The 27,500-nt window shown below is 40.8% G+C and overlaps 1 protein-coding gene across 3 annotated transcripts in view; it reads left to right on the forward strand.

Moving 5' to 3' along the window:
- The window catches only part of LOC136853137 (scoloptoxin SSD14-like), a 342,771-nt gene that overhangs the window by 304,069 nt on the left and 11,202 nt on the right, over positions 1-27,500 (forward strand). For all 3 annotated transcript variants that reach the window (XM_067128438.1, XM_067128439.1, XM_067128440.1), the window contains 3 exons: positions 8,074-8,268; positions 9,825-10,074; positions 21,492-21,682. In XM_067128438.1, the coding sequence (XP_066984539.1) occupies positions 8,074-8,268; positions 9,825-10,074; positions 21,492-21,682 (636 nt within the window). The remainder of the gene's footprint in view (positions 1-8,073; positions 8,269-9,824; positions 10,075-21,491; positions 21,683-27,500) is intronic.

Here is a 27,500-nt window from a genome sequence, read left to right on the forward strand (position 1 = left end):
AGGAAGCTTATGAAAGGGGGGATGGAGTTACTAAAAGCTCGCTCCAAATTACCTGTAGCACCTTCTAACTCTGCCCAAGGTAATTCAGACCCCATATTTGATGTGATAAGAGTGCAGAAGTTAATTCCAAAGTTTACTTACAGAAGAAGCTCCAGATGAGTTTTTTGATCACTTGGAAAAAGTGGCTTCAGGTATGGGATGACCAGAAGATAAATGGTCGGTCTTGTTACAGAATGTTCTCATTGTGAAAGGGAGAAGTGCCTATTTAGCCTTATCAGCTGATCAGTGTCAAGATTACAAGGCACTCAAACACATTGTGCTACAGGTTTACCAGATGCCTTCGAGTATTACAATGAAAGATTCAGATCTTTGAGAAAGTATGACAAGATGACTTTCTTGGATTATGCCTACAAATTGAGATGTTTCAAACGATGGTTGGAGGCTACTAAAGTTAAATCCATGGACAAACTTCAGGAACTGGTAGTCATAGAACAGTATCTTAGAGGAATTCTTGAACACATAAGAGCCTATTTGGGAGAGAGAGAGAGAGAGAGAGGTTAAGAAACTTGACAAAGCTGCTACATTGAGTAAAGATTACAATATCATAAGTAGTAGGCATACCAATAATGTCAAGTATCAGAACCAACAACGCACAGGTTTTAGGTCTCATCCAAATTTCAGGAACAAATTTACTAGTGGAAATACGTCTAGTGGCAATACCAATGCAAAGCAAGGTAATACCCCTCAGCAATTGAATGTTAAATCCTCATCATCCAGTTTCTCAAGACAGATACAGAAGACTAATGTTGTCTGCTTCAAGTATGGAAGAGCAGGACACTATAGTCGAGATTGTTATCAGACACAATAACAGTCAATGCCAGTTGGTCAAGTGGTCAAAGGTGACCAGGTGAAACAGACTATGAAGAGCAGTGTGGGGAAGACTGACACTGTAGGAAAGATTGAAACTAAACAAGCAGAGTGTTTAGCAACCAGTGGAAATGTAACTTCAAACAGTGAGTGGCTGAGCAGCTTGGAGGCTTTTAAGCCATATATCTATGAAGGTATGCTGGCAACTCAAGGAGGGAGTGTGCAGATACCAGTCAAGGTATTATGTGATACTGGGAGTAACCATAGTTTGGTAGTTCGTGGTGCTCACCACAGTTGGAGAAGATTCTCACAGGAGATTCAGTTATTTTGAAGGGTACAGGAAGAGAAGAGGTAACTCCTATATGCTGCTTGCACCTGTCGTGTGAATTGGTGACAGGGAATGTTGATTTTGTTGTGAATGACTCACTAGCTGTTGAAGGTGTACATGTTTTACAGGGTAATGAAGTAGATGGTGTACCCTTTGTTCCTTGTCCTATAGTTACAGATAAACCATTGAGGATTAGTCCTACAGTGGATTTAGAGAAGAATAACTCCCACCTGTTTCCAAGTTTTGAAACTGCCAGGAATGTGAAGAGAACTTCATCTGCAAATGAAGAAATTGAGGGATTTACCTGCACAAGAAGGATCAAGTGAAAGATCTTTGAGTTTAGAAGAGTTGTTCCAGGAAAGTGAAGTTTCCCCTAGTGCTAGCAGTGAAGAGATTTCCCAAGAAGAAGAAGAACCTGTTGTTCTTGAAGAGACTCAGAGTAGTCAAAGTGTTCCTGAAGATACTAGTAAAACTACAGTAGCAGAGTTAGCAGATGTTGAGAGTTCAGCCCTTGAAGTTGGTCAAGTGACTAGACAGAAGCTAATGGAACTGCAGAAGAAGGATATAACGTTGGCTGATTTGTTCTTCAGAGTTGTTGATCAAGAAGAGATGCAACAAACTCCTACCTGTTATTATCAAAAGGAAGGTGTACTAATGAGGAAGCACAGACCTGCAGATATACCAGGAAATGCCGAATGGGGCGAATATCATCAAATTCTGATTCCATATCCATTGAGGAAGTAAGTGGGAATCAGGATGTAAGTAGGTTCTGTCGAGCCGAATAGCTGGAAAACCGAATGAAACCATTGAGAAAGCCCCCCCACAACCCATAGAAGTTAGAGGAGAACCCTTTAGCATGTGTTTGTAGATGTGGCTGGACTGCTTCTGAAAACAAAAAAAGGAAATGAATATCTGTTGACATTAATGTGTATTGTGACAAGATATCCTGAGGCAATCGATGTAAGAAGTACAAGTGCCAAGATAATTGCTGAGAAGTTAGTGGAGTTTTTCTCAAAGTCTGGAATACTAGAAATTGTGCAAAGTGACCAAGGAACAAACTTTGCTTCTAAATTGTTCTAGGATGTGAAGCACTTGTTAAGGGTTGTTTCACCCTTAACAAGTGCTTCACATCCTTGAGTTTCTGGATGATAAGCAGTTATCAACTGCTTATCATCCAGAAACTCAAGGAGCTTTGGAAAGGTTCCACTAGACATCGAAAAGTATGTTAACAAAGTACTGTTATGGGACAGGAAGAGAATGGGATGCTGGTTTACCCTTAATGTTCTTTGAAGTTAGGAACACTTATCAAGAAAGCATGGTATGTTCACCTAATGAGATGATTTTTGGTCGAGAAGTGAGAGGTCCAATGAAGATTCTTGCAGAAAACTGGGAAGAAAATCAAGAGGAAATCCAAGGAGAATGTATGAAGAACTTAAGGAAAAGGTTAAGAGAAATTAGAAAATTCTCTTTAGATAATCTGAAAATAAGTCAAGAGAAAATGAAAAGAAGTTTTAGTGTAGGACAGCAAGTTCTAGTGTTCTTACCAGTGAAAAGATTTCCCCTTACCAATAAATTTCAAGGTCCTTATAAGATAACAGAGAAGTTAAGTGATAAAACTTATGTGACTGAAACGCCAGGAAGAAGAAAACGACAGAGGAAGATACTTGTGAATCTTTTGAAACCTTACTTCTCAGAGACTAAATCTGAAACAGTTCCAGTAACACAGACAACTTCATCTGCAGAGGATGAGGATGGATGAATTGGGAGCTGAAAGCAAGATGAACAATTCTTCCATATTGAAAAATTTGGAGGATAAACTAAAACATCTGAGTGTTGATCAAAGTAGTGAATTAAGTGAAGTGATTCGAAATTTCCCTGAAATTTTTGCAGATATACCTAGGCGCATCGCTCTGGCAAAGCATGAGATAAAGATCAGAGAAGATGGAAAACCCTTTGAACAGAGAGCATATCATTTATCACCTTTTCATCGAGATGTTTTGAAGAAAGAAGTTGAGTATTTATTGCAGCATGGATTAGCAGAACCCAGTTCAAGTCATTACAGTTCTCCATGTGAGTTAGTGAAGAAACCAGATGGCTCAATTAGGATGTGTACTGATTATAGGAAGCTGAATTCCATCAGTTTGGCTGACAATTATCCCTTGCCTCTTATAGAACAGTTACTTGATAATATTGGAAAACCAAGTTTGTTTCCAAAATATACTTATTGAAAGGTTATCATCAAATTTCCTTGGATGATAATGCTAAATTGCTGTCAGCTTTCATTACTCCTTGTGGACTGTATCAATACACTGTTTTGCCGTTTAGTCTGATGAATGCACCTGCAACATTCCATTGAGTGATGGATCAACTGCTAGGATCCATAGAAGGAGTGCGTGTATACCTTGATGACATAGTGGGAAGAGTATTTGAGGATTTTAAGAAGAGTCTTCAAGAAACTATGGGAAGCAAGACTAACAATCAACTTAGAAAATAGTGAGTTTGGAAAGGCAACTGTTTAGCATCTGGGATTTGAAGTTGGAAAAGGCCTTCTCGCTCCTGTTGACACTAACGTAGAAGGTATTCGTAAGGCTACTCCCCTACTACTGGGAAGCAACTACAAAATTTTGGTCCTGGCTGGATTTTTTCACCGTTTCTGTCTGAATTTCTCAGCCATAGTAGCTCCCCTGACTGATTTTGTAACCCTACTGTGTAAAAATAGAGAACATTTTTGGGAGGCACAATATAATAGCAGACAATTTATCCCAATGTGAATTGTTGGATTCAAACCCAGGATAATTAATCTTCTAGGGGGAGGAATCTCATGATATTTTCTTGTAAAACATATAAAGTATGATTTTTCTGCAATATGTGATAACTTTATAATTGTCGTATGATTTTTTCTTTATAAAATAGATGTGTATTGTATTCTGTGTAATGATAATAATTGTTGAAATATCATACGTAGTGTTTGTGTAAGATTTCACAGGAATTAATAATTTGCTCTTAATAATAAAGTAATATATAATCACGCATTTTGTCTCTCAGTAACATGTGATCCGTACTTGTGATTTCGAACGTTGTGTTTTGGTTCAGCTGCCATCAGTTAAAATAAGGAAAGGCTTGCGAGGTCTTTGTGTTTCATAACACACCAATTATAATTACCCAGCTGCATGCTGTATTGATCATGTTGAGATTTCGGTAAAAGTTTTGTCCATTACGATTTTCTGTTCAAGTCACGTATACCTTTTGAAAATTGTTTAGAGTAGAGATTGCAAAAAATCCTCATGACTATTATGTAATAAAATTTCTGAACATGTCTAGATCTGTTACGTCATGTTTTTGTAACATTGCATTGTCTCAGGCCCAAAATGTTTTGCTTAGGAAGTGACATCATCTTTCTTTTCTAGAATGTTCCATGAAAGTTTTGCTCTTTGACTGATGATAGGATTCATTCATTATAAGACTGGATACTGTGCTTGTTACATTAATTGTAATCTCTCTCTCTATAGATATATATATAAAGTGGTTTTAAACTCGTAACCTAAAAGTAAAGAGTTTGTGAAATCTTGAAATTGCATTTGTGAAAGAGTGTGAATTTTGTGTGTTTTGTGGCACCACATCAGTTAAGGCAATTTTTGGTAACGGCCATAACTGCAATTTATAGGTATTGTAATATTTTTTACAGTTTAAGTCACAACTTAAAATACTTGAGTGATTTTACATTGCATTTCACTTTTATGTTTTGTATATTTATTTTCTTAATGTCATCTGAATTGTTTAATTCTTTTTAATTTGATGCTTGTGTATTTGCATTCTCTTAGTTTTTCACATTTTATATAGTGGTGATTTAACACTTATTTACTTAGCATACTAGGTGTCTATTAATATTTAACATGACATACTTAATTCAACTTTCATTTACTTAGATTTTCTTTTCAAATCGTAAGTATTTCTTAATAGTTTAAATTTTGCTTGATTAATGAAATTTTTTTATAAATTAACATTTGTGATTTAGTTTAAGAATGTCAAATTTTGTGAATTTTGGTTTCAAGTAATAGTAAATTTTCTTTAAGTTTTGAATTTTGATTTATTAATTTTGAATTAAAAGTGATATATTTTAAAGTCTTTACAATAGTGTTTCATTTACTAACCACCAGTGGTAGGATTGATTGTGTGCATAAGGCATAGTGATAAACATGTTTTGTTCCTTCAGTTTTGCTGATGTGACTCTAGCCTGGGGAGATAGTTAAAGTTGTTTGATGGAGTGATGCCCTTTTACTTTAGTATATTTCTTGTTTAAATGTTGATACCTCACACTAGTTTTGATAAACTTAGTCTGATTTCTCACATGATTAGTAAGTGTTTTAAGGGATCACTGTTGCCTTTAGAGTACACAGTCGTAATTTTATTGTTATGAGAGTTCGAGATCTGGCTGAAGTGAGGTAAAGTTTTGAATTCTATGATTAGTAGTGTAATAACCAGGTACTTGGAACACTTTATGACAATATATGTGTATATATATATATATATATATATATATATATATATATATATATATATATATATATATATATATATATATATATATATATATCACACTGACACGTAGTTTATGCCTTATACTTAAGCAATTTAAGCCATTTTCAGAGGACTGATACACAGTGATAGGAATTTAAAATATGCAGTATATGCCAGAGAGACAGTATAATAGAGCATACAGACTTAGAAACCTAATATTTACACCTGGCAGGTGTCTGAGGTCAAGTTCTCTGTTTAAAAATATTTTATCCACATGTGGGTGGTCGTTTACCTTTTTCCCAGCCATGTCAACTACCTTCCTTAAAATTTGTATATTTTACATATTTCTTTTGAAATTAATGGGTCAAGTTTATACATTCTTTACTGATATTTATGTTCTTACAAATGCTCTCTTTTGCAATATCAGAAAAATTTTTCTTTCTTGTTCTCTGCCCATTTGATTGTATGAAATAACGTATGGAAATAAAATGTATGAAAATGCGACTGTTCTCCTATACACATCGTACCTGTTTTTTTATGCTGTTCTGTTCCCTTTTCCAATGCTTCTACAGTTTGACAAGCATGAAGCTTATCACAAGACTTTTATGGGATTTGATATACACATCCTTTTATTGTTGGGAGAGATATAAGGAAATTTTTCATTCTTTTTTATTTTTATGAAATGCTACATTAACTCCAAATTTTTAAGTATATGGGTATATCTTTGAAATTATTATTATTATGTAGTAGTACCGCCGATTTATTTTTATCTAAGTTTCTTTGCTATTACCATAAGTGTTATTTACCACTTTTAATGCATTGTTTAATACAGTCAGGATATTTCATTTTCTTGCCTGTATTTCTAATATCTATTTCGTCCTCAGTTCATTCAAGGCTACATATACATAATGGTCTTAAAAACATGGATATGAAAACTGGTTCCTGAACTTTATTTGCATTTACCAAAATAGAAATGTGCGTGTGAAGTACTGGTAGTTTTTCTGGACACACTGTATTTCAACCCATTTCCAGTTCTATGTATAAAGCAATCCCAGTTCCATTGTGAATTTTGTCGATGGTACTAATTTACTTGATTTACCAAAGAAGGCATTTACATTTCCGTTCCCTGGCCAAATGTATATGTTATGAACATACCTGAACCATAATACACTGCCTGGAATGGTATTTGTTCAATATTTTTCCTTTCGAAAAATTCCAAATACAAATTACTTAACTTTGGGGATAAAGGATGACCCATTGCCGTACCAACATTTTGAGAGTAAAATTTTTCTTTGAACTGAAATTTACATTCTTTTACGCAAATTTTAATTAATTCTATTAGCGTGCTCATGGAAAATGGTATATTCAGCTGTCTGTTCTCTAATGTATCCAATAAAAATCTCCAGCAAATCGTCAGTAGGTGCCTTTGTGAATAATTATGCCACGTCAAAATTCACGGCACCATCCGCTTTTGCAAATCTACGCTTTGAATATTTGGCGACCAGCGCCCTCTTTGTTTGTTTGTTCTGTACCTCTAGCATGTGTGTTGTCAGTTTCTGTCACTGTGCATAGTACCAATGCCCAGGAAAGTGCATGAATAGAAACCGGTTGGAATTGACTCCCAGGGTTTCATTTTCCTTTTGGTAAAGTGTGACACACACGCGCGCACGCACACACACACACACAAACAAACAAACACATATAATATATTTATACATATAATATATATATATATATATATATATATATATATATATATATATATATATATATATATACATATATATATATATATATATATATATATATATATATATATATATATATATATATATGAATTTTTATCATATCAGCGTAACATTTTATATGTAAACATTCAGCTACAAACGCTGTTTAATATCCAATTCGCTCTACTTCGGGAATATTACCGAAGGGGAATTATAAGTGATAAATAGATTGGTACCTAAGTGACTCAAACACACGGCAGTACCCTCCAACGACTTCCAGTCGATATTAAACGACTTAATGATTTATATATATATATATATATATATATATATATATATATATATATATATATATATATATATATATATATATATATATATATATATATATATATATATATATATATATATATATATATATATATATATATATATACTGTAATATGTACATAAATGTGTGTGTGTATACACTGGGCAACAGTAGGAAACTATTTGACACAACTGATATTTTCTATGTATCACAAAGAAAATGCATAGATGAACAATTGGTGCATTTTTGAAAGATAGTAAAGTTTTGAATAACTGAGAAAGGTGAAATTCAATTATAAAAACAAGGTCTGTATTACATTTCAGTGTATTTATCAACCCTGAGACTGGAGAAGTTTATAAAGAAGGCGAAATCCTCAAGCGTCCAAAACTTGGCGAGACACTTCGGGTTTTGCAGTATGAGCCCGACGCTCTCTATACCGGAGAACTTTCGAAGAAACTTGTTGAAGATATTCAGAACTTTGGTGGAATAATCACTCATGAAGATTTGGTTAATTACAGGTAATTTCTTTTCCATCTTTATGCGCTGCTCTTTCGTGTTATCAGTTCTTTTATTTTCCTTTTCACTATTCCTTAGACACTAGCGGAGATTCTACTTTTTAGCGTATACACAAGAGAGTGAAAAAGTTATATATTGAAATGAATTGTGAATTAAAATGATTGAGCGTTGTGTGGATAAGGCCTGTTTGTTGGGATTCGGCGTTTCTATGGTGAGGGGATAGAGCAGAAGTCCGAATGCAAAGTTTGTTTTACTTCCATGGAGTGTGATATCATTTTGGGTGGATTTGTGACCATGGTCATTTTCATTTTCTGAAACAGGAGACATACATGGAAATGTGAACAAGGAGTTAGACACCAAGTTATGCAGCTTAATCATTCTGAGAGTATTTCCAGAGCAATACGTTTCCTCTAGTGACCCCCAGCCAAATATTCTTAACGAACATTTCGAATGATGAAATGTTGACGAAGGCACCGTTAAGGTTCTTGCAAAATTTGATCATTTTCACCAAACAAGTTCTATTTGTGAAGCAAGAAAAAAATCAAAACAACTGCCATCTGATAGTCTTTTTGGTAGGATTGTCATGGTCAAGATAACTAGTTATTAACTTTGGCGTTATCTGAAAGGGCTTCGTTAATAATGAATGCATGCAAAATATGAAGTCTCTCATAGTTCAAAGTTTATAGCCAAGTTAAAGTTCTGCATAGATAGAGGGACAGGAAAGCGGGCCAACTTCCAACATGCGCATCTGTGCATGAGGTCTACATTTGTCTCAGGTTTCGCTGCAATCTCTTCAACCGTGTAAGAGAAGTTGCAGTGACAAGGTATGTATTGCAGACACTAGCCGACAAAGATTCCGAGAGAAATACAGGCAAATGGAAGGAAGGAACTGTACCCGCCACTACCCATGACCCCGAATTTGGTGGTAGTGAGCGAAAATGGTAACTTTAGATGATCAGATGGAATTACATAACTAATGAAGGATTTTCAACAATATAGTCAATAAAAAAGATTTCACTGATCCTTAAAAAGCTTATAGATGAATATATTTGGTCAGGAAGAGGCGAAAATTCTACGTCCAAAAAGCCTTTGGAGAAATATTTTCATAAAATAATATATAAAGAGAATGTATCAGAGATTTTGTCATGATTTACCTTTGCATGATGTGACACTGAGGGTTGGATGGATGAGAAAAGGAGATATAAGTTTATCTGCAAAACAGATAGGAGAGAAGAGTTTGTTTATTTACGTTGGGAAAGAAAAATAAAAGATTGGCAAGATGGTTTTGATTAAGTTTCTGTGGGGGGAAATGTTTGAATTCCAGAGTAGTAGCTGCGTTTGAAAAGAACGCCTGATATTCAAGATGTGCGTGGATATCTGCTGACCAGTTTCATTTAGTATGCAATGCTAATGATGAAGGTACTTTATAGATTTAAACAGAGGATGATCAGGGCAATGGTAGAATTTACTTGAAATGCTATTTAAAGAATATGTGATACGATTTACCTATGTAGTGCAATCTTTATTCTTGACCAGTGCAACATTGTCATCTTTCCAGACCTCTCTGGAAAGAACCTATGAACGTGAGCCTGGACAATGGAGGTTTGACAATGTACTCAGTGCCTCCTCCTGGATCTGGTTATATTCTGGGTTTCATGCTGAATATTATGGACGAATATGATATAACCCCATCAAGCTTTGATGATGAAAATGTGGTTGTAAGCCATCAGCGCTTCGCTGAAGCTATGAAGTGGGCCTATGCTAAGAGGATGGAATTAGGAGATGCTGATTTTGTTGATATTTTTGCGGTAAGGAAGGGTTATTTCAGTTCTTGTTTAAATAAGAAATATTCTCTTTTGCCTTCATATTTTCATGGCACAAGCATTTACAGATGTTTCCTGACACAAGCTAACAGTGATAACAAACAAGGAAGATAGAGTTGCCCGGTCTGCAACAAGAAGAATAGGACGTTTTGATAGTTGATCTATAATGTGAGACCAAGACGTGAAAGATAACCCGTATTGTTTGGAAAAAATATAACATTGTTCCCACATTCTGTGAAGATCACATACAGACAGTGAACTTTCTTAACAAAAAAAGTCCAAATATATGCAGTTGAAGGTTAGGTCCGGATTTGCCTGGGCCTTAACAAAAAACATTAATAGAAGACTCTAATTTACTTAATTAGGAATGACTTATAGCCGATTTGACATTCCTATCTATTCCATAGTCAACCTAGAAATGTTGTTTCCTATGATTTTTTTTTATTTTTTATTTATTTTTTTTTTTTTTTGCTAATTTGGATTTAGATGTGGATTTAGAACAATTTTAGCTTGGTTGCCCAAATGGCATCTTTGGGCAACTCGGGTAATTTGCGTAATTCAAGATGGCTCCAAGCACCAGCTTGAAAACTTAACTTTTTATTCTCGTGTACTAGTAAAATGTGTAATAGCTCTTATAATGGGGTTTCCTGTACAACATCAATTAAATATGTCATTCTTCCAATTAAAGTTTTCTTTCAATCTATACCTGTCCCATATTTTCCCTTCTAATCTTCGTCCTGCTCTCCAAACTCTCCTGTCTTCATTTTTTCGGTGTCCATGACCTTTGACACCACGATGCCATATAATAATTCTTCCAGTTACCGTTCATTCTTATGTGCTAGAAGCTGGGTAAAAGCTAAATATGACTTGGATGAACAACAAATAAAAATGGCACTTAGCACTTATGATCCCCCTTATTTATATTTACTTTGTTGAGAGCTATCATTAGGTAGTTACATGTGAAACTTCAAAGGATAGCTAAATCCAGTTATTAAAGAATTTTACATTTTGAAGAGATGCAAGAATGTCTTTTGTCTCCTCCATATACATAACAAAATTACTTTTATATGATAACTGTTGGGTTTGAATGAGACGGCATCTTGGTGACAAGTTTATTGTGAGAGACCAGAGAGCCGACTGACTCGGAAACATGTTGCTGGTCCATGCTCGGCAGTGCATTATTGGAACATATCGTAAAGGGGCAAATGTCATTATGATTATGTTAATGAGAGATAAGAGAAAAAAAAAAAAATTTAACTTTTGAATACCAAAACACGCAGTTACATACACTGAGCACGCTGCTTGGTGGCGTACAAATACTACAAGTAATACATATACAGACAAAAGAAATAATATGGATTCTTGAGAAATATCAATTCTTGATACGATTGCATACATGTGCAAACAACAAATAATAGCAGTACTATGTGAAGTCCTTGAGCCACTTGGGTCTACCGGCGGCCCTTTTTGGCCTACTAACGACGCTGGGCTCCTGCATGGGGCGTGTTACTGGTTCTAAGGGCGTAGGGCTCGCTGAGGTGTCGTGCTGAGGAGACACGGGAGCGCTGGGGGGCGGAGCAATGACTCTCAAGTGTCGTCTGTTCCTTTTTGAGAGCCTGCCGCTCCCGTTGAGCTTGACTGTGTACTGACGATGGGGCCTAGTTTCCGATACTACGCCTGTTCTGTCCCACTGCTTAGTAGTTTGGTTTTGTATGCATACATGGGTACCTAGTTTGATGGGCGGCAGTATCCTGGTGGTATCAAGGGTGCGCATAGCCTCCTGCGATTTTGCCACCTGTAGCTCCCTTCGACGTATCGTCCGTCTCCAATACCTGTCTACTAACAGGTGTCTTTTAGCCGTCGGTACCCCGTCACGCAGCTGGCGACCCGTTGCAAGCTGAGATGGCGACTTGTTAATCTCCCTGAGGGGTGTGTTGAGATATTGGAGTATCGCCAGGGCCGTCTTGTCTGACTCAAGGGCTCCACCTTTTGATGTGTTTTCTCGGAGTAGCCTCTTTGCCGATTTGACAGCTGCTTCTGCCCTGCCGTTGGACTGGGGACACTGGGCTGACGACAGACGGACCTTGACTCCCCATCTCCTGAAGAAGGCCTCCATCTCCTCGCTGGCTAAGTTAGTACCTCCGTCAGTCGATATTTGTTCTGGGGCTCCCCAACGTGAAAAATAGGATCGAAGGTGAGTGCTTATTTTGTTGGACGTGGCGCCACTGGGGAAGTGAGCTACTTCTAATCAACCAGTTAGTCTATCTGCGTATACCATGTATACATTGCCCTCTATTTGAAACATATCTGCGACGACTTGCTGAAAGGGGTATTCTGCTGGCGGCGTGTGCATCATTTCTTCGGGAGGCAGTGAAGGGGCGTGTTTATCACATGAAGTGCATTGGGCACGGCGATGCTGAAGGTTTCCTTCTATTCCCGGCCAGTAGACTGACTGCCTGGCCCTTCTAAGCTTAGAGTCTAGGCCTTGGTGCCCTGCATGTAGGTTAGCGGCTACCTGATGACGTAAATCTTCGGGGACAACCAAACGTATGCATCCTTGGTCCACAGAGTATGTCACCAGATCCTGGTTGATGGCTAGCCGATCCTGAACGCTGAAGAAGGGACGAAGGCAGGAGAGTTCTTGTGACTTCTGTTGGGGCCAATCACCCGCTGCGACCCTAGCAAGCAAGGGCTGATACGCTGGGTCGTTAGACGTGGCGCTCGTAACGCAGTCTTCATCCAACACGATGATGTCCGGTTCCAAAGCGACCACGGTTGCACATGCCACTGCCACCTGAATGTTGTCCTCCAAATCCACGTCGGAAGCTTCGTGGGGTGCTCGCATGGTCGGGCACCTTGAGAGAAAATCCGCGGCAGTGTTCCTTTTTCCGGGCAGATACTTGATGTGGAACTTGAACTGGAGTGTCTTCTCCTTCAGGTTAAACAATCTTGGGTTGATGACGTCCTTAAGAGCCCTATCACCCAGCAGTCTGACCAGTGGACGGTGGTCCATGATGATGGTGAGATTAGGGCACCCAAGTAGGAACAACCTGGCCTTCCGCAAGCACCAGGTGACTGCAAGGGCTTCTCCTTCCACAGGGGCATACCCTGCTTCGGAGGGGGTGAGGTGTCGACTGCCACATAGGGCAAGACGCCAGCCACCTTTGCAACAAAAGGGGCTGTCAGCTGACTGACAAGCACAATACTGCTGAAGGACGACGAAACCAATGCCTTCCTTGCTCCAATCCGTCATGATTATCGTAGGGCGCGTCTTGTCGTAATATGCCAAGCCATCCTTGGCTAATTGACAGATAACCTCTTGTGCTTGCTGGAGTTTGCTACGTAGCTGGCTGTCCCAGTAGACGTTTTTCCCCGTGGGCTTTCTGAGGAGGTCCCTAAAGGGCTCCATGATGGGAGCCGTTGCAAGGAAGGGGGCTAACTGATTCACGAATCCGAACCACGACCTAATATCAGTGATGGAGGGCTTCTCTGGCATGTGGAAGTTACGAATGGCATCTGGTCATTCGTCTGCAGGCTTGTATGACTCCCATCCCAAGTGGTACCCGATGAAGGTAACCTCTCTCTTGCAGAATTTGAACTTCTCGGGCTTGAGCGTAATACCTGCAGAGGCACACGTTAACAAGAATTCATATACGTGCCAGAATGCCTCTTCGATGCTGTGATCGTATAGCAAGGTGTCGTCGATGCATTTATGCTTTCTGGTGATGTCTTGCAGGGCGTCGTCGAACCTTTTTGTGTAGGCGTCGGAAGCCGAACAGTGACCCATGGGTGTTCTACGATAACGATACCGTCCCCATGGGGTGATGAAGGTCGTGAGTGGGCGGCTGCTCTCGTCCAATTCCACTTGGTGGAAACCCCAATGGGCGTCCGCTGTAGTCTTGTATGTGTGTATGGGGATGCTGGAAATCATGTCGAAGGGTGCCGGCGTATGATGAGTCTCACGAAGACATTGGGCGTTGAGGCGCTGGAAGTCTACTGTGCGGCGAGGTTGGCCCGTCTTCTTGGCTACCACAACCATCCTTGCGCACCACTCCGTTGCATCCCCTGCCGGAACTGGTTCTATCACTCCCCTCCGGACGTCCTCGTCAAGCTGGGCCTTTACCTCCTCTTCCCAATGTTTAGGGATTGCTGCCGGCGTGTGACAGGCATAAGGTACGGCATCAGGCAATAAGTGTATGTGGTGCTGCTTGCCCGTCATCACTGGTAAAGGTTCCCTGGTTGTGTTAAAGGTCGTGGATGAGAAGTGACGTAACAACCATTCTTCGAGTCTTGGTATGTTCTCCTCCATGGGTTGGATAGGTATGGTGGCTGGCTTCGTTGTCTGAGGGGAGTTAGGTTGCGGGACTGCCTCGCTAATAACGTCAGCTGATGCAATGAGAGGGGAAGGGTGAGGGAAACCAGGAGGTACTATTCCCAGCTCCTTACAGGCATTCAGCGATATGTAGAAGTTCTTGGCCGCTGGCACGAAGTAAACGTCCTGCTTCGTGTGTCTCCCACCTATTTCAATGGTGCATGCCGTTGATCCGAGGCATCTCACTCGGAGATTAGCTATGTCCCTCAGACCTGTCTGGGGTTGCAACTCCAGGGGTTTTACGTGCAGGCTTGAAAGAATCGTGGGTCCGGCAACGCAGATCTGTGCTCCTGTATCTGCTACGACAAGTGTAGACACCAACCTCCCGTTCCCATGGGAAACACAAGCCTTGACTGTAGGGTGGGGGGAGAGGTGTGTGTCTGCAACAATCACTGAACTCGAGGTGAGCGGCGCTTTCTTCGTGCTCCTGCAACATTTCTGGAAATGCCCTACCTTTTGGCACCCGTGGCACGTCATACCTTTTGCTGGGCACGATGCTCGACCAGGCGAATGACGTCCCCCGCAGTTCCCGCAATGCTTTGCACTCAAGTTACCGCGCAACACCGCGACGTCTGGCTCTACATCATCACTGCCTGTGACGTCATCACTCGATGCACCAGCCGACTCCCTCGCACCGCGTGGGACACTTTCAACGTCTTGGCGAGGAGCTTCAAAAGTACAACACAAAGCCTGAAGGGCATCGACACTTTTAAACGTATCACATGCCTGAAACACATGCCTTTTTAATACAGGATCACTAAGACCTACCATTATTTTCCGTAATAGCATATATTCAGCCAAGCATTCCCCGCATTTGGGACACTGAAAATCACAGTCGGTGGCCTTTTGAGTACACCTTGAGAAATATTCACTCACTGACTCTTCGCGCCCTTGTGCGAGGGCAAAGAATTCAGACCACTGCACCGCCTGATTCGACGACCTTAACACTATATTCCCGATGGCATCCAGAGCCGTGTCTGGAGTAAGGGCATTCCATTTGGCCTCTGAGTACCGAGTGTCCAGTGCACGTTGCAGCGCCGGCACACAGTTGAGTCTAATGTGCAGGACAACATCCTGCGGTGGGAACTTGTTGAGGTGGATCCAACACGTCATCGAACGTCTTCAGGACCTGAACACTGTTGAGGACATCACGACATCACATTTCTCAGGGGCAGCAGAAACAGGGACTTTGCCGGCACGTGGTCCAGAACCGGGAAGGGCATCCTGAAGGGAACGGATGGCGCGTTGCTGGTCTGCAATTATCATCTGTGCTTGTGTCACGGCCCGTGACAAGACCCTTGGCATTGCAGGAGAGCCACGCCTCGGCGTGGCCTGGGGTGGTCGACGTATCAGGGGCATGACTTGGTTCTCATCCTACTCACTGCGCCATGTTGGGTTTGAATAAGACGGCATCTTGGTGACAAGTTTATTGTGAGAGACCAGACAGCCGACTGACTCGGAAACATGTTGCCGGTCCATGCTCGGCAGTGCATTATTGGAACATATTGTACAATAACTAAATTAGATATATGTATTTTCCCATTCATCACAGAGATCAGGAAGACCATCCTCTATAATATATCCTCCTGACCCTCATCCTCCTGATTCGGATCCTCATCATTATCCATATCATAATCCCTAATATCTTTAGCTTGAACATATTGTCGGTTTGTGTGTGGATTGCAACAGCCATCTTCACCATGGCAGTTGCTGTATGATGTGAGTGAAAGATGTTCTTTGTGGCACCCACATATCTCTGAGGTGCACTTCTTATCTTGCATTTTACACTGACACCGGATTACACCTATTATGTCTGGTGGCGGAGGTATACCCTTAGCAATCACAGGAATAGGAATACCATCTTCAATCTCCCATCCAAATTTTGTGATATCAGCTGATTTACCAGGCGGAGCATGGTGGTCTGCTGCCTTCCACAGCATCACTTGCAAATGAGCCCTCAGCACATGGTGCAACAGGTTGGGTGTTGTTGCAGTAAGGGTCATCAATTGGGGTTTTTGTCTTTTTGGTATATAGTGTAAAGCCGGTGGATTCCATAGAATTTCCTGACTGCTGTCCATATAGGGCAAGAAAGAAGGGTTTTGCTGCTTCCATTAAATCAGCCTCTGTAGCACCCACTTCACCCAGTACCTCAGCCAAGCCTGGGAAGTTCCCTCTCAATAAAATATTTAATGCCCTGATCTTACCTTTGTCATATGGATATGAGGCTGTGTCACATCTACTGATGGCATGCATGCCAAGCAGTTGAAGACATTTCGTCCCTAGTTTAGCACAAGTTGCTTTGATATCAAGTACTGTCCCATCCCAACACTCCATTTGGACTTTTTACTGTATGTCCACCCAGTATACCCAATATACTAACAAGACAAACGCATGAGAGTCATTACTAAGCACACGTATTGTACCCTTTTTAATACTTGCTGCCTGAAGGACATAGGAAATCAAGCTGAAGTCTGCCTCATCGAGGCCAAATGCACAATTGTCTGGAGTTTCCATTGTCACATTTCATCAACATTGAAGTTATACATCATGTTAGCCAGTCTCTGCTTGCTGCTCTTGCTTTTCAGAATAACAACTTGTTTTGGTAACGGGCTGGCAATGGAGAGCTCATAGTTGATGATAATGCCACTAGCCCACCATTTTCTCTCATGATCCTTTGTAGATACGACATGGTATTTGTCAAAGACAATGATTTTTTCAGTTCCAGTTGGGTAGTGACTTAGGTGACCATGGATGGAGGCAATTGGATCTGATAAAGTGGCCCCATGCGGCCACACAATATGATAAAATAATTGTGAAATATCGACACTGTCAACATTTATGGGAGCTGGCAATGTCTCAGGCATACCAAGGCATTTGACCAGCTATGACTTGCTACCTTTATGGAGGCAGCCACGTTCATCAATTAGAGATGAGGGCACGACACACAGTTCATAAGCAAAGAGAGGTTCAAGTTTCATCTGCTGACGCTGACCTATCACTGATAGTCGAAGAAAAAGATTCTCAAGGTGTATTACTAGCCTGATTGTGTTTCCTTTGAACTTTTTCTTTAAAACTGACATTGTTTGGATGGACTACTGATTGAGTTGTAAAACCCATCAGGCAGACTTTCTCTAAATTTCCTTTCCACCTTTTCTCCGATCATGAATGATTCAACCACATTCACAAAAGCAGGTGCAATTTGGCCAGTGACAGGATTGTACAGATGAGGGTTGTGGTCTTGCAGTGGATGTGGATACTTCTTAACCTCTGCCTCAATGAGACCATGATCTTTTGCATTCAGTACACGCTGGTGCTTCAACTCCTCTTTTTGCTGTTTTTGTGCATTTTGGCCTGGTGACCAAGCAGAGTACATATGTGTAACATAATCTGATACATGTACATTAATGGGGAAAGCATCAATCCACTCAGTCATGAGCTCAGCAGACAATGTCATGCCTTTGAGAGCTCCTTTTCCAACCTTTATGGCAATCTGCTCACCAAATTGGCCTGCAGAGACAGCATTCCAGTACCCATCATGGTGCTGACAGATAAGATTTCATGTAAAATGTCTGGGTCATGGAGTGTATGCATTTCCAGCAGGTACTGGGTTATATATATTGAGCATATTGCAAATGGCCTGCAAGGAAGAAGTATTTTATCACTCAATCCTGAGTTAGTTTTTTCAAGTAAATGTCACCTTCCCTTTCAGCACATACAAAATGATGAATTAGAAGTGTTGGAATAATGAAGTTGTCTACCCAGTGTCAGCCAGTAGGATGAAGGTGAGCAGTGTCCAGGTACTGTTCTAACTGTTCAAATGTCTTTGGCCCAGTTGATAGCAGACACTTCAAGAATGCTGCTGATACTCCTCGAAAAGCCCTCATTGCTTTCACCCAGGACTTGCCATTAAAGATACAAGTCAACCCTCCATATGCTGCAGCCACATACACTTCCAGACCTGAACCCTGCATCAATTTTCCAATGCAACCAAGGAAAGACTGTATAATATGCATCCTGCCAGGATGTGCAATTACATTAGAGGACTGCTCTGGGTGGTTCCAGCATACCTGCTTGTTCACAACATACAGCTGCATGTCTATGGTGAGGTGAACGCATGTCATTCCGTGCCAACCAGTGATCTCTGCATGTATGTTAGGGTTGTGAGCATTGTGTCGGGTGAGAAGGAGGTGCATCAATCAAAGGACCAAACATTATTATGTGCTTGCAGGTCTGAGTATGCCATTGTCCCTGGCTAGTTGATCATTGAAACCATTCCACTCTATAGCTTCTTGCCGTTGGTCCAAACTGTTCAGCCACTGTGTGTCCTTCTCTTGTGCAGTTACCAAAGTGTGCTGCAGACACTTACCTCTTTAAAACTCATCCCAGTAGTATTGGTAGTTGGGGCTGAGGGAGGAACTACCTTCTTCGGGCCAGTGTAGTGCAGAAGTGCCATGGCTTTAGTATTACCTATTGACTTGACTTCCTTGGATGTAAGCTTACTTATGCCAGGCTTAGTGCTCCCAGTATTAATGATCCTAGCTGGATGCATCTGGAATTCTGTTGCCATGGCATATGTCTCCCTGCGACCATTCGGGGCTGACACCAGCAAATCAAAGTTATCGTACCAGCGAACTATGAGTCAAGCTGATGGAGTTAGCCCCATCATCCTATGCAGAGTAGCATCATTATCGCCAACATACTTTGCTGCCGATTTGTGGAATTGCAACACCTCATCATATGAAACAGTGTATCCATGTTCATGTAAAATGTGAATTAGGTTACTGCTTCCAAACTTGTGATGTAGTTTGACAGCTAGCCCGAGACAGTGTTGTTTGAATGTGATGTTGAATAGACTGTGACAAACTTGAAGAGGCCTTTGTCATTTCCCCATGTGAAATCAGCTTTGAGTGAAATCTAAGCAGTGCTGCACTAGTGTGTTGCCTAATCTTGTCATGGGAAAAATCACCTAGGTCATAACTTTTATTTTTTAATGAAATATCATGTGCCTCATTTTTAATTTTCACTGGCAAAGAATCATTCTTCTCCTCATCTATGGCTTCTGTTTTGACAAACTTCAAGATTTTACCTACAAACTTCTGAAAACCAACAATAGATGCACAACCCTCAACGTTAACTACTACCACATCACTACCTAAATAAGAAACCAGTGCAGTAAACATCTAGATTTTATTAGCTGACCACCGAAATTCACATACTTATCATATAATTCAATGGACGTCCAAGAAGTTACTTTTCTATTAGAGTACATCTCATTGACAATAATTTTCAAAGTTTCAGCATAACTCTGAAATGCAATGAGCAATTTCAACCAAACTTGGTATACAAATGACTTACTATTTCAAAAAGAATACTGTGGGGGTAAGACGTCACTAGCATCAAAAGGCACCAAAGAGGGTGGGGGTGGAAGGGCTTCCCTGAAATGGGGCTGGTTCTGCCAGTGAACGGGGCGGGTTTATGCCTGTAGATTTAGTAACTTTATGAATTTATCATACCTAATTTTGATATACATATGATTTACTATCTGGAAAAGAATACCGTGGGGGTAAAAGATCACTGGCACCAAAGGGGGCTGGGGGTTGGGAAGGGGGAGAGAGAGAGAGAGAGAGAGAGAGAGAGAGAGAGAGGGTGTTAGAGAGAGAAAGAGGAGAAAGAGAGGGGGTGTTAGGGAGAAGAAAGAGAAGAGGAAAGAGAGAGGAGGATTGAGAGAGAGAGAGAGAGAGAGAGAGAGAGAGAGAGAGAGAGAGTATCAGTTGTCATTCAGACTTATCCCAGGTGGTGCTGGGTTGGTCAGCTAGTACTGTAATAAAACTGCCTTGAAAGATCCAGCTCCCTTGACACCCTTTCTTTCACACTACCACTCTGTCCCACCTATCAGGATGTTTTGGTTTTAGTAGTTCACAAGATGCTGCACAAAACAAACACTTGCTTCTTGAAATGGAACTCAGCCACATGTGACCGTCTGACTCTTGCAGTTGGTGTTTGATCAGTGATTTTTGGACTTTCCTTCCTCTTTTTAGACATCTTTTTTTATATGATCCTTGGAGGTAAATGAACAGTAACAGCATTAATGAATTTCTGCTGACGAATGTTCACCTTGAGAGTCTATAATGTTCTGCATTTTACTGCTTTTAGCTTGAATATTCACAGCCATCCAGACTTGCTGCAGGTAGAAAAGGGGCACATCTCTGCATCAAGGGATTTATGTCATCTTGAATCCTGCAAAAGGAACCCTAGAATTAGATTACAAAAATATATAGTCATCTTATTTTCTTTTTATAACATATTTTAGTTACATTCTGTTGGAGTATGCATTATTTTTTAAACCAGATGTAAAACGTGACCTTTTAACACATGAGATTGACCTGCAATCGAAAAAAATGTCAAAAATGGATTCTACACAAAAGAAGACCCATGAAAAGAGATATTGCACAGGATTTTACAATAATGAACAAAGTTTCATATTGCAATATGGCATATGGCGGCCATCTTGGGATTGCAAATTGCCTGAGTTACCCAAAGATGCCATTTGGGCAACCAGCTAAAATTGCTCTATGACCCCATCAGCGACCAAAGCACGAAAAAAAAATTATAGGAAACAACATTTCTAGGTTCAGGAAATGACAAATCGACTATTATACAGGAAGTAATCTGAATTTTCATGTTCCAGAATTAGTTGATTGGTAATAAACTGTAACGAACTGAGTAAGCAAAGTGAATGTCTGTGTTGTGAAGAGGTATTCAGGATATGCTTGAGTGAAGTATAAAAGGAATAACAAAACTGAATTTTTAAACGGATAGCAACATCATTGTTGCAAGAAGGCATAACACTATGACTCAAATATTTCTGGAGGTCATAGGACTACGAGAAACATGTGAAACATTATTATTCAATTTTATACTGAAAAATTATTTTTTTACTTGTAATCTTTATTTCATTGCAGTTATTAGGATTAGAAAATAAACGATGAAAAGAATGACTTATCTCCTATTACTTTCGATGTTCATTCAGCTGGCTAAAAACTTAACATCTGATGAATATGCAGCGGACATCCACGCGCAGATAACAGACGATCGAACTTTCCAAGACCCAAACCATTATGGTGCTGTTACTGCTGTTGATGACGACCATGGGACAGCACATTTCTCTCTCTTATCTCCTGGTGGAGATGCAGTGTCTGTAACAAGCACTATTAATCTATAGTGAGTATATTATGATCATGCTTTTACTTTGATTCCTCATCCCCAAAAAAGATCATCAAGGTTTAAAACGCTTCTACAATTGGGTCATTACGGAAACATTAGGCACCCCCTCGGATCAGTATAGCCTATATGCCTGTAAACATTATTGTTCACTACTACCTTTTGCTTCATCAGATTGTAAATATGGTTACAATCTAACATTATTTTTCCATCTCAAGTGTTAGGCTACAGAATGACAAAAACTTTACATTGCAATCTTAAAACAGACGGCCTTTTTTTATTCGGTAGTTATGCATTACTCTTTGAAACCTTTGCTTTCAAATTGTAATATGAACTTTTCGTTTTTCTTCGTTTGAGTCTTTCGAATGGTTCTAGATCTTTCTTGAATATAACGTCATCTGTTGTTAGCTATTTCAGGCAACTGATATGTGACGTAATGAAAAGGCTTTCAATTTAATTCAACGTCGGGAACAATAACTTGTGACATAACTAATCTGACTGGTCCTTCCGCCAAATACGAACGCAGTGTTTAAGGTTGTTTCTGGTGAAATGTAGACCTTCATTATAATATGTCATGTCATTTCTTAATATCAACCGTAGAAAGTTTTATACATGCATAATATGTATATATATGTATACACACACACACACAAACACACACACACACACACACACACACACACACACACACACACACACACACACATATATATATATATATATATATATATATATATATATATATATATATATATATATATATATATATATATATATATATATATATATATATATATATATATATATACCTTTCTGACCACTGGCTGTTAATTTAATGAAACTATTAATTAAGATTAGCCTTGAACAACGATCACAGTGGTCAACCGTAAACACTAATTAAATACAAATCACATATGAAATTAATGGTAGGTCTCCAATTGAAAGTTCTAATCAATACAAGACTCTACTTTATTTCACACAGGTTAGAGCATTGCAAATAATAGTGCTGACGCAACTGTCAACTCTATGGTAGAATTTAACAGTAAAACGAAATATTACTTCTACTTGCAAAGAAGACAAGTAATGATTACAATTCACAGCACAGTGGCAAGCTGGGGGCTCGGAAAAATGCAAGGTTTAGTTCCCTTGGTAATTCGACTACAATTAAGTATCTCTTGCAAAGCTGCACGTTGCAAGGCCTGCCCACGGTAGGACAGACTTCTCCAGGCAAGTTGGGTAGCAGGAAGACGAAGGTAACAATATAACACGTCTATGAATATAGAATAATTCCAGATAAAAACACGTCTATGAATATAGAATAATTCCAGATAAAGCTTCATGGAAGCGTGGATTCTCTCAATAGCATTATAAGCACATAGGAGGAATAATTTAAGGTTCCCTACGAGCAAGGGACAATTAATTCACGAATTAAATCACACAGGGAAGCACTTTAATACTGGGTAACAGGATTTCAAAGACAATTGACAGAGAGAGAAAAATTGACGAAATGAAACGAAAGATTCAGTGAAAGAAACAGAGGATTGGTATATTCAAATGCTTACAGACGTACCCTGCATTTGTTTTGCAATGTACTGTTGCAAAGATGGCTACAGGCTCTATGCTGCTTTCCTTCAGATCACATGTGACTGCTTGTGGCTCAGGCCGCTTGTGGCCTTATGGGTGCCAGTTCACAGACAAAGGGCCAGCATGTGGCACAGCTGGGAAAAAATCATCAAGAGTTCCTCTTATTGAAACTGAGCAATGACTGAGATCGAGCAGGAGGCTGGTTGGCTTTTATGACTTCTGAATTCACCTGAGGACAAATGTTACTTTTTCCTGCCTTTTCACATCAGCTGATCATCTGAAAGAACATTCTAGAAGCAATACCAGAGCTCTCAAAAATCGGAGGGAGAGAGGGAAAGGGATTAAAATCTAGGGCGTTTGGATGCTTAAGTATTCCCTATTAGACTCCTACCTGGACCTTACCTGACTGGAACACCTCAAAAGTGCCCAGTCACTCTTCTATGGGTAGGGATGGGCTGGCTACCTCTCAAAGTATAGGACTTTGAATCTTAATTCAAGTAAGCAGAGAGACAATGGGGATGTAAATCTGTGACAGCTCTCCATTAAGCAGACATTCCACTCCCTTCTGTCCATGAAGGTCTGTACTAGAATAAGCTGCCAGTCTCGGTTACATTAATCTCTTCCCTTTAACGGATCTTGCCCATGCAATGAAGATAACTAAGGTGATCTACCTAACTTCTAGCAGGATACATAACCTCACTAGCTTACTTAAATTAAGGCCCCTAACACTGACTCAAAGGTGTCTTGGATGGCAATCAAAATGTACTCCTAGCAAAGTTTTAATTTAAAATTGTACATGTCATTAACATTACCTAGGAGCAGGATACTGCAGCACCAATTCATTTGGCACTGATCCTATTATATACAGAATCATTACAAAGCTCAAAGTTCCTTACTCTGTGACACATGCAAATATTTCAAAAGGAACGTGTACATGGTGTCGATGAATGCAACAAAATGTAGGAGTGGATAGGATGTGTCCTTCAGCTTGTGAGGCTGGAGGGCAATTCTAACTCACTCCAACTTACTGACTTTTGGCAGTAGAACCCATGAGAGAGGTACCCAAGTAACCTCCTCTGGATTTGGGGTGCCTGGTATACGCTACTAAATAAGGTACTGTTCCAAGAGTTCTGTAGGAGCTCAATGGCTCTGATATACAGGACAAACTTTATCACTGTAGTACTAACAAAATTAGTTTAATTAAAATTACAAGGTTACTACTACTATTTTACAGGGTCTTGTCTAGGATTTTAGTGCCTCTAAGGTATGTCAGGTGTTGTAAGTGCTTCTCTTGCAATGTTGTAGTACACGGATTTTACTTGATCAGAGACCACTCAAGCTACCTTCTCTGGGTAGGTGCCAGGATCACTCTGTGGTGTAGGCACTAAGCCAATGGGACACAAGTGCCAAGGCGCAAGATCCGTTAAAGGGAAGAGATTAATGTAACCGAGACTTGCGGCTTATTCTGGTGCAGACCTTCATGCACAGAAGGGAGTGGAATGTGCCAATGGGACACGAGTGCTAAGGAGAGCCTTCTGTACCCTTTCCTCTTCTTCTTTGTGTTCCTCCAAGGTTTACTTGCGAAGCTCCCTGGAGGTGATGGAGGCACTGACTCTGAAGAAGGCGCAGGAGTGCCTTGGGAGCGATGTCAGGGAGGCTTCCTATTCCAGCTACTATGACAACTAAAACAGGGGCGGTGAAGTCTTGTGATCCTTAAGCGTACCTTCGGGAGAGTCCAGCTCAGCTGGTTAGTTTTCTCAGTCTTTGTAGAGCAGTCCTCTTTAATCATGGCCCCCTTGGGAACCTTATCTGTCCTGATTAGAGATGGGCCTGGTTTGCTTGGATGTGACCTCTTGGATGTGACCTCTAAGAGGTGTCACAACTATAGGCCCCTCGGCTAGAATGCCTAAGAAGGGGTGACAAACAGCTGCTTCTGAATTAGTGGATATGGATTGCTTGCTGGGGCATCCTAACCAGCTCGTGGAGTACCCTTTTATTTTGCACGTCTTACGGTGGCAATGTGACTTGTCAACTTCCTTTTGCTGTGAGGGAGGAAGTTTCTGGGGGCCTTCCTTTCAGGAAGAGGGAGGAATCAGCTTTGTTAGGTGCTGTGAGTGCCCCTCCTGGCGGCAATTCTGGCATGTGGAACGTGGTCTTGTTGACTGGGGCATGCCATCCAGCATGGCGGTATCCCTGTCTGTAACTGCTACAGTTGATGCCTTCATTGTGAAGGTAGCCAGGCAGTGGAGGGGGTTGGGAAAGAACATCCCCAGGGGAGGTTTTGTCTCAACAGGAACTTGACTCCATGCCTAATAGAACTTACTACAGCAATGCGTTGATTCTGAGTGCCCCAAGGTGTTGTGACCTGGAGCTCAACTGTAGGGAGGGATTTAGTAAAACCCTCTATCCAGGCCAAGGTCCAATGATTCTTCTTGTCTAAAGTGGCACTGGCTAGACTCATGACTTTACAATCAGACAGATTTCTGATGCGGTGTCCACTGTAACCGGGAAATCCACTGGCGAGCTAGAACCATCAAGGGGTGCCACTGCAATTACCTGAATATCAAGCCTCTCAGGGTGAGGAGTGTCAGAAGGCCATGCTGTGGCGGACATGGCACTGATTACATGGACATGCTTGGTAGCTTTGCCATGCTGTGGGCAGGCAGGAAATCTGGCACTATAGTGACTGGGATCACCACAGTCTTTGCAGGGGCCTTTTGGATTGGCTGTAGTGTCAGTAGGTTGTGAGGTTTGCTTAAGGTGGATGGAGAGGAGCCATTGGGCTTCTTGAACAGCTTAGAAGGGTGCTTCTTGGTAGCTCCCCCTTTAAAGTGGCACTCAGATTTTGAATGTCCAGTTTTAAGGCAGTGGTTACAAACTGGAGGTTTGGAAGGGAGTCCGTTCTTTGGGCGAACTGGCCCTGAGAAATGACCCGGTGGCACTATTCATTGGCGAAACGTGCTGGAAGACAGGTGGAAGGTTTCCTAAGTGTCAGCCATATGACAGCCTTCTATGAGTGTCTTGGGCTGCTTATCATTGAGGTACATGGCGAGGGTCATGGAGCACACTGGAAGAAATCCTCCAGCATCATCCGGTTGAACTGGTTCTCGAGTTCCGTGCACTACAGGGTGTTGAGCCAGCTCTGTCCTGCCCGGGTCTCATGATAGGTCCATTCAGCCCAGGTCGGACCAATTTCTTTCGGGAGAGCCCTCCACTGTTGTCTCCATTTCTCCGGTGTAATCTCATATGCCTTTGTTATGGCCCTCTGAACTTCATCCATGTCTCTCATTTAGCCATTATCCAAAGTCTTCTATCTCTTCCAGCCATGCCTCTGGCTCGTCATCAGTCCATGTTGGCATGAGCGAGTTAATGCTGGAAATATTAGAATGAGGCATGGAAGGTGTGGGGTTAGCAGTTTGTTGTTGGGCCAGAACGTCACTGTCTTGTTAGGCTGTCACCAGCCCAAGCTCCTTTTCCTTCAGAGCCATTTCATATTGCTGTTGTTCTTGTCTTTCCTTCTGCTGCTCTTTTCTTTCCTCCCTGTCTTCTCTTTCCTTCCTTTCTCTTTCTTCTTTGGCCAGTTCATACTGCCATTTCTTTTCTTCCTTTGTCATTTCGTACTTCTGTTTATTTCTTCTCTCTCCTTCCTTTCTCTTTCCAGCGTGGCGTCAAGCTGCGTCTGTATCCACTGGGTTAGCTGCTCTCCCGTTAGCCCCGCATCCTTCCCCATATCCATCAAGGTTCTGTAAATTTCCAGCAACATGTTGCTGGGCATTTAAGGTGCATTGAAAAAAGCTAGCAATCGAACTGTGCAAGCGATGGCATGGGACATTCACTCAGCTCTTGGCAGAGTGGATGAGAAAACATGCTGTGAAAGTGTCCCTCGTGAGGGTGATACTTAGGTTAGAATGCATCTGTTAAAAGGTGACTCTGTGGCTGAGTGTGCTGTTAAATGGTCACACTAAATGGAGCAGTCCTTGGTGAGCAAAAGCTTTTTTTGATTCACGGACACTGTAGTGATTCTTGGTATTGTGGGAGACATGCTAATTGTTGACACTCAGTGTCTGATTGCACAAGTGCAGTTGTGTAAAACACAAGACTCTTCTTTGGGTTGCACTGGTGTGCCTGAAGGTACCGAAGAATGGCACTAGTTAACCGTACAATAAACTGTTTGAAAGGAAATGTCACTCCTCACGAAGCAGAGTGCATGCAATGCATAGCAGGGGAAGGTAAG

Source organism: Macrobrachium rosenbergii, chromosome 26 (genome assembly GCF_040412425.1).
Source record: "Macrobrachium rosenbergii isolate ZJJX-2024 chromosome 26, ASM4041242v1, whole genome shotgun sequence".
In the NCBI taxonomy this organism is placed as follows: domain Eukaryota; kingdom Metazoa; phylum Arthropoda; class Malacostraca; order Decapoda; family Palaemonidae; genus Macrobrachium; species Macrobrachium rosenbergii.